This window comes from Prionailurus viverrinus, chromosome B4, assembly GCF_022837055.1.
Source record: "Prionailurus viverrinus isolate Anna chromosome B4, UM_Priviv_1.0, whole genome shotgun sequence".
NCBI classification, from domain to species: Eukaryota; Metazoa; Chordata; class Mammalia; order Carnivora; family Felidae; genus Prionailurus; species Prionailurus viverrinus.
Window position 1 is genome coordinate 130,735,436 of NC_062567.1, and position 15,335 is coordinate 130,750,770.

A 15,335-nucleotide genomic window follows, 5' to 3' on the forward strand; every position below is an offset into this window, starting at 1 on the left:
CCGGGCCTCGTCCGGGAGCGGTGCCTCCCATCTGCGGAAAGGCAGCTTGCTGTATGCAGAGAGCGGGAGCTCTGAGGCCAAGACGGTCCTCAGTTCCCACCCGACCCTGGCCTTTCTCTGCCTTGTGATGGCGAGCCTACCACCACGGGCCCGGGGTCACGTCCTCTTGTCTAAAAGCCGGGAGGGCACCTGCCTCGCTCAGCCGTTCTGAGGACAAAGTGCTCAGAGCAGTGCCGCACGTGGAGTAGTCTGAGAGCCGGCGTTTCTAGTACTGGAGGCTCGGCAACTTTCTCCTCTGTCAGGGAAGAAGCAGGCACAACGCAGCTGAGTGGCCTGACCCACGCCTGACCTCTGCCTCTGAGTCTAGGACTCGTTCTCGAAAATGTGTTCCTTGCCAGATCACCTGTCCTCACGATCCAACCTGGGCAGACACACCCTGCCCTCCCTGTGCCCCACCAATGCTCTGACCCACTTTCCTCCTTTCTGTTTTAAACAGTTTGACTTGGTTCTTCCCTGTGCTTATTTGATTAGTGGTGTTTGCCATGCTGCTTACATTTGGGAGAGATCGTTCCTGCTGGCAGTGTCTCTCTGGGATCCCCTAGAGGTCTGGGCCTTTATCTTTCTCCAGAGCAGTCTCCGGTATGGCCTTTCCAGAGGCTGGTGGTGACAGCCGGGACCGCTGCTGGTACCTTTTCTCACGGCAGCGTCTTTGAGTCGAAGGGGGCTCCATGTTGGGATTTCTCCTGTGGCCGGGATTTCTCACTGCAGCAGTGAGCCTGGCCTCCCACCTGGCCAGGTAGCTGATGGTGGGACCTTGCCCTGGGCGGCCCGAGTGCTTCCAGGACTCCTGTGCCCCCCCCCCCCAGCTTTGACCTGTTTGTGGCTTCAGCGTAAGAGTCACAGCTATCTTCCCCTCTGCTGATTCCACGGCCCTGCTACAGAAACTGACCCTCAGTCTGTGGTTCTTAAAGTTAAGACAGGCCCGGGAGTCTCTACAAATTTGGGGCACAGCAGGAACGCCAGTGCCATACTTCCACTTGGCTGGGAAGCATTTATGGGGCACCTGCATGTGCCAGGCCCTTCGCTAGATGCTTTCTCTCTCACTTGGCCCTCACAACAACCACAGAGGGGGCTGGCGGAAGCTCGGACAGGTGAATTAGGTGGTCCCAGGGCACAGTAAGTGGTAGTGGGGCCAGGACTCAAACCCAGGCCAGGGCCCGTGTCCTGTCAGGGAGGGGTGGCTGCCCCCCCACACCCATCCCATTCCCTCCTGGGCTCCCCGGCGCCCCCAACACCAGATGCTTTGCTGCTTTGCACCTTTTGTTTAGAGAGAGGGTTGCCATGGTGAACACCTGGCAGGGAAGGGGAAGGAGGGGCAAGCCCAGCCACAAAAGGGCCATTTCCCAAGTCCTAACTGGAGGTGAAGCTGGAAGTGAAGCTGAAGCTTCCTCTCCCTTCAGCCCCTCACCCTGAGGTGTTGTTTCCATAGAAACACAAGGCCCATTGCCTTGTCCCTCCCTGCTGCCTTTCCTAAGTCTCAGCAGCCAGTTCCCCTGCTTGGAGACTTGGACGGTCACTGCTGCCGCCCTCTGAGTGTTTGCACGTGGTGCCCGGGAGCCAGCCGAGCACGTGCAAGTGCACCCTGGGGAAGCTTCTCTCCTGAGTGCCCGCCACACGGCACATGGTCAGGAAGGCCCCAGGGATGCCCGGAGGATCACACTGGTCCTTCTCTATCCTTCAGAAGAAATACGGACTGGCCTCACGCAGCCCAGCCTCTGCCCACCTGGCTGAGTATCCAGTTCCCAAGGGCCTGAAATTCAGGTTGCTAATGAGACCTTTCCTCTCCCTGCTGCTTGCTTCCCTCAAAGGCAGAGGCGAGAAGCCGGACTCCTCTCCCCAAAGGCCCTTTTATTGTCCTCCAGCCTCCCAAATGTTTGGCTGCATCTGGACTGTCCTAGTGCCTCGTCTCAGGCAGAAGCTAAGTCACTAGGACTCTGTGTGCCGGAGGGTGGTGTTCCTGACGTCATGGGGCCCCCAAGGCTGGGACTAGTAATTTCAGTACTCTCGGAACATCACCTGGGAAGGAATCACTTTAGCTTAGGGCCCTCATCTAAGGAAAGGATCCTTTTCCTACAGTGAACATGCAGAACATCATCAGAATAGACATCAATGTGGGATCTCAGCTCCCAGTACTTTGCTCCCCATACCCTGGACATATCCTTTCCCCTCCCTGGGGCGGTTTCCTGTTCGAGAAGAGGAAGAGTTAAGCCAGGGAGGGTTTCTGAGGTCCCTTTGAGCTCCTGATTCTGACTGTCTGCTCTCTCCCTGCCACCCTCTTGTCAAGGGAGAGCCTGAGCTGATGGACAGGGTGGGTGGAAGAGAAAAATAGAAAGCTAAGTGCTGGCAGCCTGTAAAATTGCTTGGTAAGAAGTATATAGTTGTCAAACAGCATGCAAATGTTTGCAAGCCCAAGTGTGGCCCTTGGGAGAACCTTTGGAAATTCCTTCCTTTAGGTCTGGGGATCCAGGTGGGGGGGTACATGGGGTTGCAGCCCCCACCCCCTTGCCTCGTGGTGAAAAGGCTCATTGCGCCCTCTACTGGTGGAAGCTAAACTCCTTTTCCTTCTGGTTTTTCTCTCAGCTGAGACCTTGTTTCTGTGCTGGATGCACTTAGCACCTTTTCCCAAGCCTGCCACCAGTGTCCATCCAGGAGCTTGGGACAGGGCCTCTGGGTAGAGATCCCAATCTCAGGGAGCAGCATTCACTGGAGAGCCTTATTAAAACCCAGTGAGGAGGGGTACCTGGGTGGCTCAGTCGGTTGAGAATCCAACTTCGGCTCAGGTCATGATTTCATGGTTCACAAGTTCGAGCCCCACTTCAGGCTCTGTGCTGACAGCTCAGCACACCTGGAGCCTTCTTCAGATTCTGTGTCTCCCTCTCTCTGTGTCCCTCCCCCACTAATACTCTGTCTGTCTCTCAAAAACAACAACAACGACAACATAGGAGTCTCTACCACTGGCCTGGGCTCAGGAATCTGCATTTTAAACAAGTGTCCTGGGTCTATGTGGGGAGTCCCCAGAGCAGCAGATTATGATGACACTTGGACAAAGCCCTGCTCTCACGAGGCTACCAGCCTAGGAGAAGAAGTTCCAGGTGATGTCCTGGGGCCACTCCCAGCCCCTCCAGGAAGATCATTGGGAAATGGCCAACACTCTTGACCATGGTTAAGGGAAGAAAGGCACAGACGTTCCCTGAGCAGATGCTGGGTGGATACATGCTAAGTGCCTTCACACAGAATTCACAACCATCCTGCCTGATGACATCGTTTCACAGACAGGAGGTGCAGAGAGGCAAGCCTCTATGTCCATGGTCATGCAGTGAGAAAGGGCATTGTGATCTCTTGCCTCCCAGGGCCTTGCACAAAGCATCCTGGTTATCTCTGGAAAGTTAGGGTTAGTGCCATTTCCCTACATCTTTAAAGATGTTTTGGAAGGGGCCAGAGGCTTCTTACACAATGGATTGTCCCCCTGGTATCCCACCAGTGGAGAGGAAGAAGAGAGTGGCCATTTACAGCCCAGAGTGCCTCTAGGTCACCAACCTCCAAAGTCCTCTTGCCCATGCTTTTCCCATAGTTCTCTGAGGTGACTGCAGCAACAGTTGCATTTCTAGAACTCTCCTCGATTCCCGTGATTCATGCATGGGGGAGCCACCATAGCTGGCAATGTGGTCTGGTTCCTAGTGCTGTGGCTGCTGGGCTCCTGGATTTGGGACTTCAGGCTCTTCTGGGTCGCCCCCAGGAGCTGGAGGTCTCAGATATCTCTCTGGGAAATCTGGGCCCCTGTCCAAGATAGAAGGGTGGGAAAGTGCTTCTGGGGTTCCGAGCTCCATAAGGAGCCTGTGGGCCTCCAGTTCCAGGATAAGTCTACTCAAGAGCTGTCTTATGAAGAGAGAGTTTCAGAATTCAGTGTCACTCTTGAGGCGCATGGGTCATGCCCCAGCTGTTGCTGAAGGTCTGATTTGATAAACCCAAGCTTGGTTACCAGCCAGGGCCCCAACCACACAGCAAGGTGAGGGGAGCCAGGTGAGCATCCTTCGAGGAACCGATCCTGCTCAGTTCTGGAAAAGAGGCAAGCATCCTTATTCTCACCGGCATATGCCATAATCCCTATGCCCCTCCAGGTTCTCTTGGGCCTAGCCAGGGCTTTCATCACCATCTAGGTGAGTGAGGGCATGTACCTCACCCGGTCAGTATCTATTGATGCCGCTATTATTGTTAGTATTGGTCTGAACCTTTAAGTAGCTTGCCGCTGCCTGGTCATACGTTTTACTCAACAAGTACATATCTACGCAATGTCTGCTGTGTGCCAAGCACTGCTCTAAGTTCCTGGTACAACAGTGAACGAAACAAGCAAAGTCCCTGCCCTTACGGAGTGAATACCGTACTAGAAAGAGAGGGGCAGAGGAGGGCAATGACCCTTTCATAAAGAGTCATTGGGAAGGCCTCTCGGACAAAGGGACAAAGGGGTATTTGAACAGAGACTTGAATGAAGGGAGGGAGACAGCTGCGTGGACATCCAGAAGACGAATCTTCCAGAAAAGGGGAATATGAAGTCCTGAAACCCATAGGGAGGTAGAGCCCACGGGTCCTTGGCTGGTGCCCCAGGTGCCTCCTCCTCCCCCACACCTACTTTCAGTCTTACTACAGTGTTATCTCCCTTTGAAGTTTGACCTTCCCTTTGGGCTGCCCATGGCCGTTCATGTTTTCTTCCCTGTGAAGCTGAGCAGGTCTGATTCTCCCCAGTGTCGCCGAACACCTGCACGTGGTGGGCTCTTAGTCAATGGGCACTGAAGGAATGACACTGAAGGAATGACGGAACACAGAGAATTCACCCTCAAACCAATTTCTCTGTCCGAGGCATGCGAATGAATCCTGTGTCCAAAGAACCTCTGCAGGCATCTGTCAGCTTTCTGGAATGAGTGGGAAGCACACCCAGGCAAACTTGGGCTGTCGCCCCTGCCGCTCCCGGCTTCTCTGAGCAGGAGGGCAGGAGCGGGGGCAGAGCTCAGTCTTAGGAAGCAGGCTCCTCTAAGCCACACTCCTGCCCCTGCTTCCTGATGCAGGGATCGATCCACTTACCTGCCTCTAAAATGCTGCTGCCTCAGGGGAGGAACTCAGCATCTGCTCAGTAGGCCAAGCACATAAAACAAGCCACTGCGGAGAGGAAGCCGGGATGGCTGTGTCCATTGCCGCAGCAAGGGGACTGCGGGACAGCAGCAGTAATCACTTGGGCAGAGCTGCATCAGACGCGCCCGGCTCGGAAGATGACCCATGCTCCTTGACCCTTGGAGCCCTCAGGGAGGGGACGGCACAGTCGTCCTGCTCCCCTCCCTCCTCCTCTAAGCCTTAAACGCCTCAGGCTTGGTCTCCCAGGAGGCCAGGCAGGACCTGTAGCAAGTCCTGAGGAGTGAGTCCAGTCCACACAGACCAGGTGGTGGTTAGCCTGGGAGCGAGGGGGGGGTGGAGGAGGGGGGACTTTGCTGCAGTCGAACCTGTTCAGTGTCTCCCTTGCTAATGGCCCAGAGAGGAGGCAGCCGCCACCTTAATTAAATTCACAGCTGGAGTGATCTGGGAAGGTGGTGTGAACGCAGGGGAGGTGACCCTTGCAGTGTAGAGAGGGACCGGCAGGAAATAACTCAGCAGCTCCCACCTGGGAGGAAGACAGCCAGCGCCCCTGAGGACAGAGGCCACCTCAGAGGCCAGGGCTGCCTCCCAGCTCCCTGCTTCCCCCGCAGCTCCCACAGCAGAAATCCAGCCAAAGGAGCCTCGGGCCTCTGCTTGGGATCGTAAAGGAAGCAAAAATGGCTGGAAGGGGTTCGGGAGAAACGGGCTTCTCTGGCCAGGAGAAAAACAGCGTTCTCTCCCCCTTTCCCCTCGGTGAAGTGCGCTCCCTTATCCTCTGTTCTCAAAACCACCCCTCTGAGCGTGTGGTCTGTGCCACGGTACCTGGCTCTCAGTCAGCCTGCTGACCCTGGTGGCCCCTTCCCGGGACGCCTGCTCAGTGGCAGGAGCTGACGCTGGATGTGGAGGGCTGTGGCGGCTGCCGGCCCTGACTGACTCCGGGAGCTGGTGGCCCCCTGTCCCTCACTGTAAGGCAGGGCTAATGCTACCTTCTCCAAGTGCCGCCGCCCAGGCGGGATTACCCGAGAGAACGACTGGTTGTGCTTTGTAAGCTGTGAGGCTGCAAACAGTATTAGCTTCTGGCAAACTGCCTCCTGGAGAGACTTTTAAGTCATTGACTGTAGCTGTGGATTAGGGTTCTGGATCCTTCCCCCGCCCCCACCGCTGAGGTCAGGAGATGGCGGATCCCTTTGATATCCCAATCAGTGACAATCTAGCTGAGACGACCAGACCAGACCAGACCAGACCAGACCGGGAGAACCTTTCCTTTTGCTTTCCTGGGGGTGGGGGGGAGGGGGGCCCTACTGACTCCAGATCAGCAGCTTGGCAGGGAGACAGTGACCCCAGCCCCTAAATTTGAGGCTTGAGCTGTGCACAGGAGAGGAGTGGGAGGCGAGTCTGCTGAGCGCTTCACTTAACGTCCTCCTTCGCCTGTGTCCCTTGTCTCTGCAGGCAAAACGAATCCCAGTCCTTCCAAGGCCAGCAATTGCGTGATCTCCTGAGCCACACAGGCCAGCAGTGGGCAGGACCTGTGGATGCCCCAGCCCTGTCCTATGGAGAATACAGGTCAAACCCTGCGCCAGTTTGCACTTCGGACCCTTACTTGCTTCCTGCCCAACAGCCTCCATCCTGGCCTCAGGGACCCTCAATCCCAGATTCGTGAGAGTCGGCAGCACATCAAGACAATCACACGCCACCGCCGTGAGACTGTCGCCGCCGGGCAGGGGTCACTCCTTCTTGTTTACATGAAGTGGAAGCTTGACTAATGTCTGCTCTCCTTTATGCCAGACCCCCTCCCTCCACTGGGCCAGCCTTGCCCTGCAGGTCCCCAGATGGGGTGAGCCCAATGCGATAGGGTCTCCAGGGCAGCCCCGGCCCCCTAACTTCTCCTTCCCCGGGCTTCCTGGTGCTTCTGGTCCCCCAAGAGGCTTGGTGGGATATGAGGGAAGAGGATGGGGCTCTGAGCCAGGGAGCCAGTCTTCCCCAAGTCTCTGAACTCAGGGTGGAAGGGGCAGCTAGGGCAGCCGGGGCACCGGCCGCTGTCACCCTCCCAGCCTGGTTCCTGCAAGGCTCCCGTACTAGACCCAGAGTGAAATGAGGGGAAGGCCTCTCCTCAGCCAGTGCCAGGAGCTGACTCTGCCATTCAGAGGGCTCTTGTACTGCAGTCTCCTTCCCCTCCCTCCCTACTGTCTTAGCAGTCTCCGCGCCAGTGGTCCAGACCTCCTTGGCTATTGCCTGCTGCAAGCACATACGGGGGTTCTTCTAGTGCCTTTAGCTGGGGCTGCTGCTTCCCTTTAATGTGCCTTGACTTGCAGCCCAGGGCAGGGAGAGAGAGCTTGGTTGGGAGTGGGAGGCTCAAGCAGTATGGGAGGTTGAGCCCTGCAGACAAGAGCGTTTGTCCTTTCCCCCACCCCTGAGATAGCCCTCAGCCCCCTTCACCAGCCAGTGTGCCTGCTCTAGTTACGGTCCAGCCAAAGACCGGCCTTCGTCTCCTGCCAAAGGACAGGCTGCATTTAGGAGCCTTAGCCTCCCCTCATTGCCACAACATTGGCCAGGGACAGCAGCCTAAAGTCGCACATTGCCCCCTCCCCACTTGTGTGACTGATGGGGTCTGAGGAGAGATTTCTGGAATGGACAACAGAGAAATCGCCAGACTTCGGGCTCTGAGAGCCGACTGCTGGGGGGCCCTAGCCACAGGGGGGGCGGAGGGGCCCCGCATCGCCCAGTGGAAGCGCCCCCAGGTGGCCTCTTTCAGCCTCTTCTGAACCAAACTCTTGCTTTGTGTCTTTCCTTCTGCAAAAACCCTGGGGCACCAGCAGCACCTGGGGGAGGAGCCCAGATGCTTGCTTGAGGGAGGACACTGGGGGCACTGAAGCAAAGCAGGAGGTGAGATGGCCCAGTGCAGTTGTTGGAGAACCTGGCCTCTTGTGGTAGGAGGGGAGGGAACAAGGAAAGGAAAGGTGAGCCTGGTTCCCAGGGGCTCCTCTCTATCTTGAGGCTAGCTTCTAGGGTGTTGGGTGGGGGGGCAGGGGATCCCCAACCCACCTCCCTGAGCTTCTATGAGGATTAAACACTTCCTGGGAAGTGCTGGCAATGTGGCACGTGCTTGTTCTGGAGGGGAAGGAAGGGAGAGAGGAAACCGGGGGAGTGGAGGGTGGTGGTAGGGGGACAAGATCGCCCTTGGTGGGGAGAGTAGACGCCTCTGGGGACAAGGCAGGAGGCCCGGGGAAGGGACCAGCTCCTAAGGGCTCTTCCCAAGGGCTTCCTGTCTGTGCCCAGCCCCCCCCAAGAGAAGCTGGCCTACGGCACCCCTTCCCCTCTCCTGACCCAAAGTGGGCCCTGTTCTTTCCCAGGCCTGACATGTGGGAGGATCCACACTGGAAGCTCCCACTCACTGCAGCCTCGAGCCCGGCCTGCCCTTTCTGCCTCAGTTTCCCCACGTGCCAAGACGGGATCTTCTCACTTTCTTCATAGGCACGGAGGTGGGAGAGCCTGAGGAAGCACCACCGTATAGTGGGCGGAGGGCTGGCGGCTGAGGCGGGACACCTGCCTCCACCACGGCCTGTCTCCTCCTCCCCTTCGGAGGTTTGGACAAGATGGCCTCTGAGCCCCTCCGGCTGTGAGGGCCTTGGAACGAGACAGCAGTCCAAAGATTGCTGGGGATCTTGAAGCACTAAAATGAGGCTACTGGTGTTCGCTCCTCTGCCCAGGCCCGGCCCACTCTCCGTTCTGCCTCTGGGCTTCTGGCTTTTAGTACATCTGCCGACTGCTCCAGCAGTTGCACACACTTGGCAACGTATTCTCCCTCTCGCCTCACATCTCGAGGATACATCTGGCATTCTCAGATGGATGATAAGTTCAAGGGTGGATCGTGCCCTTGGTACCCACGCTGCAGCATTCACAGTGGGAAGGCCTCCGGGAGGGGCAGGGATGAAGCAGGACTCTCAGTATGGGGCCCTCCCACACCCCCCCCCCCCCACCACCAAGTTGCCCACTCTGCGTCCAGTTTCCATAGGCTGAGTGCCAACAACTGACACAGCTCCTTGGGCACGCTGACCTCTGATGAGCAGAGGCAGCTGAGGGCCGAGACCCTGGGGTGGCTGCCACCTGGATCCTGCCACGTGGGAGCGGGGAGTACAGGACCCCTGCGCAGGGCTGAAGGCTCCCCCTTGAGAGTCGGCAAAACTTCCCAGTCTCCTGTGCCATGTGTCCCCTGGAGATGGTTAGTCCTATCCCTGGTCATTCAAGGGTGCTTTCAACACAGCCTCTCCTAACAACACTACCTCTGCCTGTGTAGAACTTAATAGAAGAGGCAAAAAAGGTGCCCTTGAAAGTGGAGAAAACAGTCCAGAGAGGGGAAGTGGGCCTTTTTTTTTTTCTATGATGATTTTCTTTTTAATTTACTGAGCCCCTAGTATATGCCAGTGACTGTGCCAGATGCTTCAGTCACCTGCAGGCTTCAAACTAAGAAGAGCTCAGGAAAGAGCTCTTGCAAAACTGTTGCAAAAACTTTTTCCTGGGCATTTGGGGCTTGAGCTTCCCAAAGTCGTGTGATGAGCAGCCCGGGCCTTATTCCCATTTTTCAGATGAGGAGGTACATGGGATTGCCATGTCACCTAAAATGCAGATCTAAGCCTGCTCCTCTAGCTCGGGGCTTCTCACCTTCAACACTGGGGACACTTTAGAGCCACAAAATTCTCCATTGGGAGAATGACACATTGCAGGACGTTTACAGCACCCCTGGCTTCTGCGTACTAAATGCCAGTAGCACCTCTCCTCATGAGGCAACTAAGAATGTGTCCGGACGTTGCCAACTGTCCCCAGGAGGTGAAGTCACCCAGTTGAGAAAGACTGCTCTGTGTAGCCTTAATGCCCAACGGGCTGCTTCTCTGACGGCTTTCGTGTGCATGCCCCTATGAAGCAGTTGCCTTTGTTTGCCAGAACGCCCTGGCCCAGAGAGGTGGGTTCATTTGCCAAAGACTTTCCTCTCTGTGACCGACGTGTATCTTCTATCTTTGTTCCCGTTACCTTGCTTAGCTCCTCACTGCCTTGTGCTCCCTGGAACAGGTGTGTTTATGTGCGCACATCTGCCTCACTCCACAGAGCACCCCGTTAACGTTTCCTCCCAATCCGTTCCCCTCCCTTTAGCGTCAGTCAAGTCCTACATGGAAAAGCACCATTGGACATTCCCGTGTGCTTGCCCAACAGTGTCCTCACCCCCAAAAGGCAGCCAGGGCCGACAGCAGAGAAACTTCCACGCTCTCCAAGTCGGGCCAGGTGGGAACTGCTTACCTGGAGCGTCACAAGTAAACAACAGCGAAGCCCCCTTAGCAGCAAACAAGCCCTGCCATGCACGGTGGGTGTAGTTTATCACCTGGCTGTGTGCCACAGTCGTTCCTCCCTGCCCAGAGGGCCCGGCAGCTGTCACTGTAATCGTCCACACGGCTGTTCCAGTGGCAGGAGGTTTGGTGCAGCACAAGCACCCCAGGCTTAGCAAGCGGAGCCGGACCGAGGTTGAGAGCATATGCACCCCAGAGAAGGCCGAAAGCCGGCAGGTGTACGCGTGAGTGATCAGCCAGCAGCTGATAGGTACGCGTTCTGTCCTTGGGGTGCCTACCCAGAAGTGGTAGTTGTAGTTGTAGTTCTGTCCATCTGTCTGGGCCACTGTTGTAGCCACAGTATCTACTTCATTGTTAAATGATTGAAACCTTGACAGCCACTTGATACAGATAATAAGCCAGGCTAATCAACATGGGTGGTGTCAGAGGCTCCAGAATTGATCATGACCCTTTCAGTCTTGTTCCCAACATTCTGAGACCGTGCATGGAGGCCAAACAGGATTCTGCTCTCTGCTACCTAATTTCCTGGGAACTGCTACGTCTTTCATGGGGCGCCTGGGTGGCTCAGTCGGTTAAGCGCCCAACTTTGACCCAGGTCGTGATCTCACGGTTCGTGGGTTCGAGCCCCACGTCTGGCTCTGGGCTGACAGCTCAGGGCCTGGAGCCTGCTTCTGATTCTGTATCTCCTTCCCTCTCTGCCCCTCCCTCTGCTAACACAAAACTCTCCTGTGGAAAACAAATCTTTTCCTCAGGGAAGACTTCTCCTTTCAGCATGTGTCCTCAGTGGACAGTCTTCCTCTCCCAGTTGCTCCAGACTGGGTGGGCCGCGTCTCCAGGCCCCTCTGGCGGCTCAGGGGTGACGGCACGCTTCCTTTCAAATTGCTAACACAAAGACGGGACGAGGAGGTGAGGGCCTTGAGGTGAAGAAATTTGTCGAGCCACCCAATAAGTCATGGGTAGGGCTAGAATCTGGTTATGTGGACCCATCTAGAGCAATGTTACTGCACGCGGCTTCTCCAAGTGACAGCCAGTTGGAGACAAGTTTTCATCCAGTAAAGTGGCTAGAAGTTAGGTATTGTCTGCAGCCACTACAAAGCAACTCCAGGAACAGACATCCACGTCACAGGAGACCAGCTAGGACCTGCCACAGAAACCAGCAAGAGCATGGGGAGTCCAGAGGAAGGAAGGAGGAAAACGCAAGAAGAGGCAGCGTGCCTGCAGTGGCCACGGTCCACTGAGCACAAGCAAGGGAGAAGCGCATGCCATCCTGTGCTAAGAACCCAGAACCAGGCCTGTGATTCATATTTCCTGAGTGCAGCTGGAAGAGCTGGCTCATCTCTTTCTGGAAGGCCTTGGAAGTTAGGTGATTGGACAAGGAGAGGCACTTCACTGCAGCACTTGGAAGACTTTATTCATTCGTTCCTTCAATTGACTGTGAGATAGGCCTGAGGATGAAGGGTGGGCAAGGAAGGCCCTGGTAGAGCTTGTGTTTTGGGGCATGCCGTTTGCTTTGACCTTGGCTGAGGCATATGGTGGCCAGAGGATAGTCCTCAGGATGGACAGTTTGGCGCTGGATTCCCCACCCTGCCACGTGCTAGCTAAATGACCCGGCAAACTGCCTCCCACCTGGAACTTCGGTTTCCTTATGTGTAAAATGGGGATAATCTTGGTGCCACTTTCCAGAGGCCAAGGGGAGCAAAGCACTTAGCACAGGCTAACATTCAGGGAAGCTTAGTTACCAGCTCATGCTTCTGGCGGTGTGTTCTAGTGAGGGATTTATCGTTTCCCTCTTAGGACATTCTCTCCTGGATTCTCTGCCTGCTTTCGCATTGAGTGGTTGGCACAGGGCTAAATTCCCGTCAACTGGAAGAAGTTTCAAGGCTGAGGGTTGGGTTTTGGGGGGTTTTGTTTTGTGTGTTTATTTTTGAGAGACAGAAATAGAGAGAGACACAGAGCGTGAGCTCAGAGAGAGAAGGGGACACAGAATCCAAAGCAGGCTCCAGACACTGAGCTGTCAGCACAGAGCCCAACGCAGGGCTCGAACTCACAAACCGCAAGATCATGACCTGAGCTGAAGGTGGACGCTTAACCAACCGAGCCACGCAGGTGTCCCTCAAGGCCCAGGTTTTGAAAGAAACGTGGAGAAACCCTGCCAGAGATGCTGTTTGTGAGCAACTTTGCTTGGCAGGGCCCCATGTTCCCCGGTGCATACCCACCCCCACCCCATCGCCGTGGGTTTGTTGTTTCCAGGCTTGGAAGAGGGCCACAGTCTTATGTGGTTGTGAAAAAGTCCCACAACTATTCTTGATAGTTTTGGATAAAATAAACAATATCAGTTTGTTCCTTCATTTATAGAATACAGATTAAACCCAAACCAAAAAAGAACCCCCAAATAAAAAAAACAGCACATCCAGAAAAGCCTGCCAACCTGTATCAAGCCACTGGACTTCCCAAGCCAGTCCTATACCCTATGGGCTCCAGATCCTCCCTAACTTTCTTCCAGCCTTTACGCCAAGTCCTCTGCAACTACATCCAGGCTGGCTCCCCAGGGGGACTGGGAGTTGCTCAAGGGCAGGGGAGGGCCTGAGGCCCAGAACCAGTAGTCCTGGCTGTGGTTCCTTAGAGGAGCCCATGTGTCTGAAAGCACCGTGGTGAGATGCTGACACCTTGTGGCCAGCGGGCAGCACATTTCTTTTCCTCCTCGGGGTAAAAGTAAGATGGGGGGGGAGGGCAAACTTTTTCTGTAAATGGCCAGATAGTAAACATTCTAGACTTCGTGGACATGTGGTATCCACCGCTGTTGTAACACTAAAGCAACCACAGCTGGTATGTAAATGAGTGGGCGTGGCTATGTTCCAATGAAACTTTCTAGACCCTGAAATTTGGATTTCATATGATTTTCATGTGTCACAAAATATTCTTTTAATTTTTCCAATCACTTAAAAATATAAAAATCATTCTTAGCTCGTGGGCTATGCAAACACAGGCAGTGGCTAGATTTGGCTGGCAAGCCCTTGTTTGCCAACCCCTGACCCAGGACACTTTTCTGCCTAACGCTAACTCCCCACTGTCACAGCTGGGATCCTTTATCATTATTCTGTCAAGAGGAACCATCCAGGGATGCCTGGGTGGCTCAGTTGGTTGGGCATCCGACTACAGCTCAGGTCATGATCTCATAGTTCGTGAGTTCACACCCAGAGTCAGGCTCTGCGCTGACAGCTCTGAGCTGGAGGCTGCTTCAGATTCTGTGTCTCCCTCTCTCTGTGTCCCTCCCCTGCTAACGCTCTGTCTCTGTCTCTCAAAAATGAATAAACGTTAAAAAAAAAATTAAAAAAAAAAAAAAGAGGAACCATCCAGATTGCTGCTTTAACCAGATTGCTGCCACCAAGCCTACTTCTTCACGGAAATTCTGGAGTTGTTGGTTTTCACCCATTTGGTAAGTTTACATAAACATCCATCAGGTGCCCAGCCCTGTGCTGAGAGCCATAACAGAGCCTGGAGTTTTAACCAACACGTATTTAATATTTACTTTTCTTCATTCATTTGTTCAAACAAACTTAGCGTGACAAGGTAATGTAATAAGACAGACCTGGTCTCTGCCCTCAAGGTGTTCGTACCTCATTGGGAAGATGGACACAGGGAGGAGAGCATTATAATGGAGAAGAATGGGAGGGTGGTGCGGAAGCCTAAAGGAGGCACTTAATCCATGGGTGGAGGTCAGGAAAGGCTTCCTAGGGGAGGAAGTGATCTCTAAGCCAATACCTGAGGAGTGAGTGAATGGGAGAGGAAAGAATGAGGTAGGGCATTCCACGGAAAGGTCCAGAGCTGAGAAAGAATTATTTCTTTTTTTTTCAACGTTTTATTTTATTTTTTTGGGGGACAGAGAGAGACAGAGCATGAACGGAGGAGGGGCAGAGAGAGAGGGAGACACAGAATTGGAAACAAGCTCCAGGCTCTGAGCCATCAGCCCAGAGCCTGACGCGGGGCTAGAACTCACGGACCGCGAGATCGTGACCTGGCTGAAGTCGGACGCTCAACCGACTGCGCCACCCAGGCGCCCCGCGGTTTGGAGAAAGAATTATTTCAAGAGAATTAGAAGTATCAAAGATGTAGTGAAAATTCAGATATAGTATTTGCCCTTAAGGCCTGCCAGTCTGGTGGGTGAGACAGGCTATCATAAGCTGTTATAAGGTTGAGCAGAGAGATTTAAAGAAGTTTTCTCTCTAGCCTTGTAGAACTGGTCATCAGTGAGCCTTAAGACCGTAAGCAGTGGGCAAGTGAGTGCTCCGAAGGCTATAAATAGTCCCATGACCAGGCTAGGGGTGGCTCTGACTCTACACAGGGTACCTAGAGACTCTGGAGGAGGAGAGATTGCCTGAGTTCTCTGCTCCAGAAGCCACTTAGAGGGGAGAGGGGACTGGAACTGAGCTTTGAAGGAAGTGTAGACCTTGGTACTGAAGGAGGGAGGGGCATCCAGGGCAGCAAAATCACAGAGGAAGGGACAGGCGTGGCCGTTTAGGGTCTCAGGGAAGGAAACCATCCTTTACTGTGTGACTCACAACAGCAGCGACCAACGGGTATTTTTCTCAGCTCCGATGAAAAAACATGATCTTGGACAGTTATTTAACCTCTCTTTGCCTTAGTTTCCTTATCTGATTCTACCTCTGAAGGTTGTTATGAGGACTGATTGAGTTAACACATATAAAATTGTTAGAATAGTGACTGGCACTAGGGCTGGCTTCTCGGACAGCCAACCTCCACAGTCCCATAGGGCCCCACACTTAAAAGCTGAAGGGTCCCATGTTGCTTTAATGTTCT

The 15,335-nt window shown here is 54.5% G+C and overlaps 1 protein-coding gene across 1 annotated transcript in view; it reads left to right on the forward strand.

Moving 5' to 3' along the window:
* Positions 1-8,267, forward strand: part of FAM83F (family with sequence similarity 83 member F) — a 34,550-nt gene extending 26,283 nt beyond the window's left edge. The window contains exon 5 of the mRNA XM_047868448.1: positions 6,631-8,267. Coding sequence (XP_047724404.1) covers positions 6,631-6,680 — 50 coding nt within the window. The 3' untranslated portion in view covers positions 6,681-8,267. The remainder of the gene's footprint in view (positions 1-6,630) is intronic.
* The last annotated feature ends 7,068 nt before the right edge of the window (positions 8,268-15,335 follow it).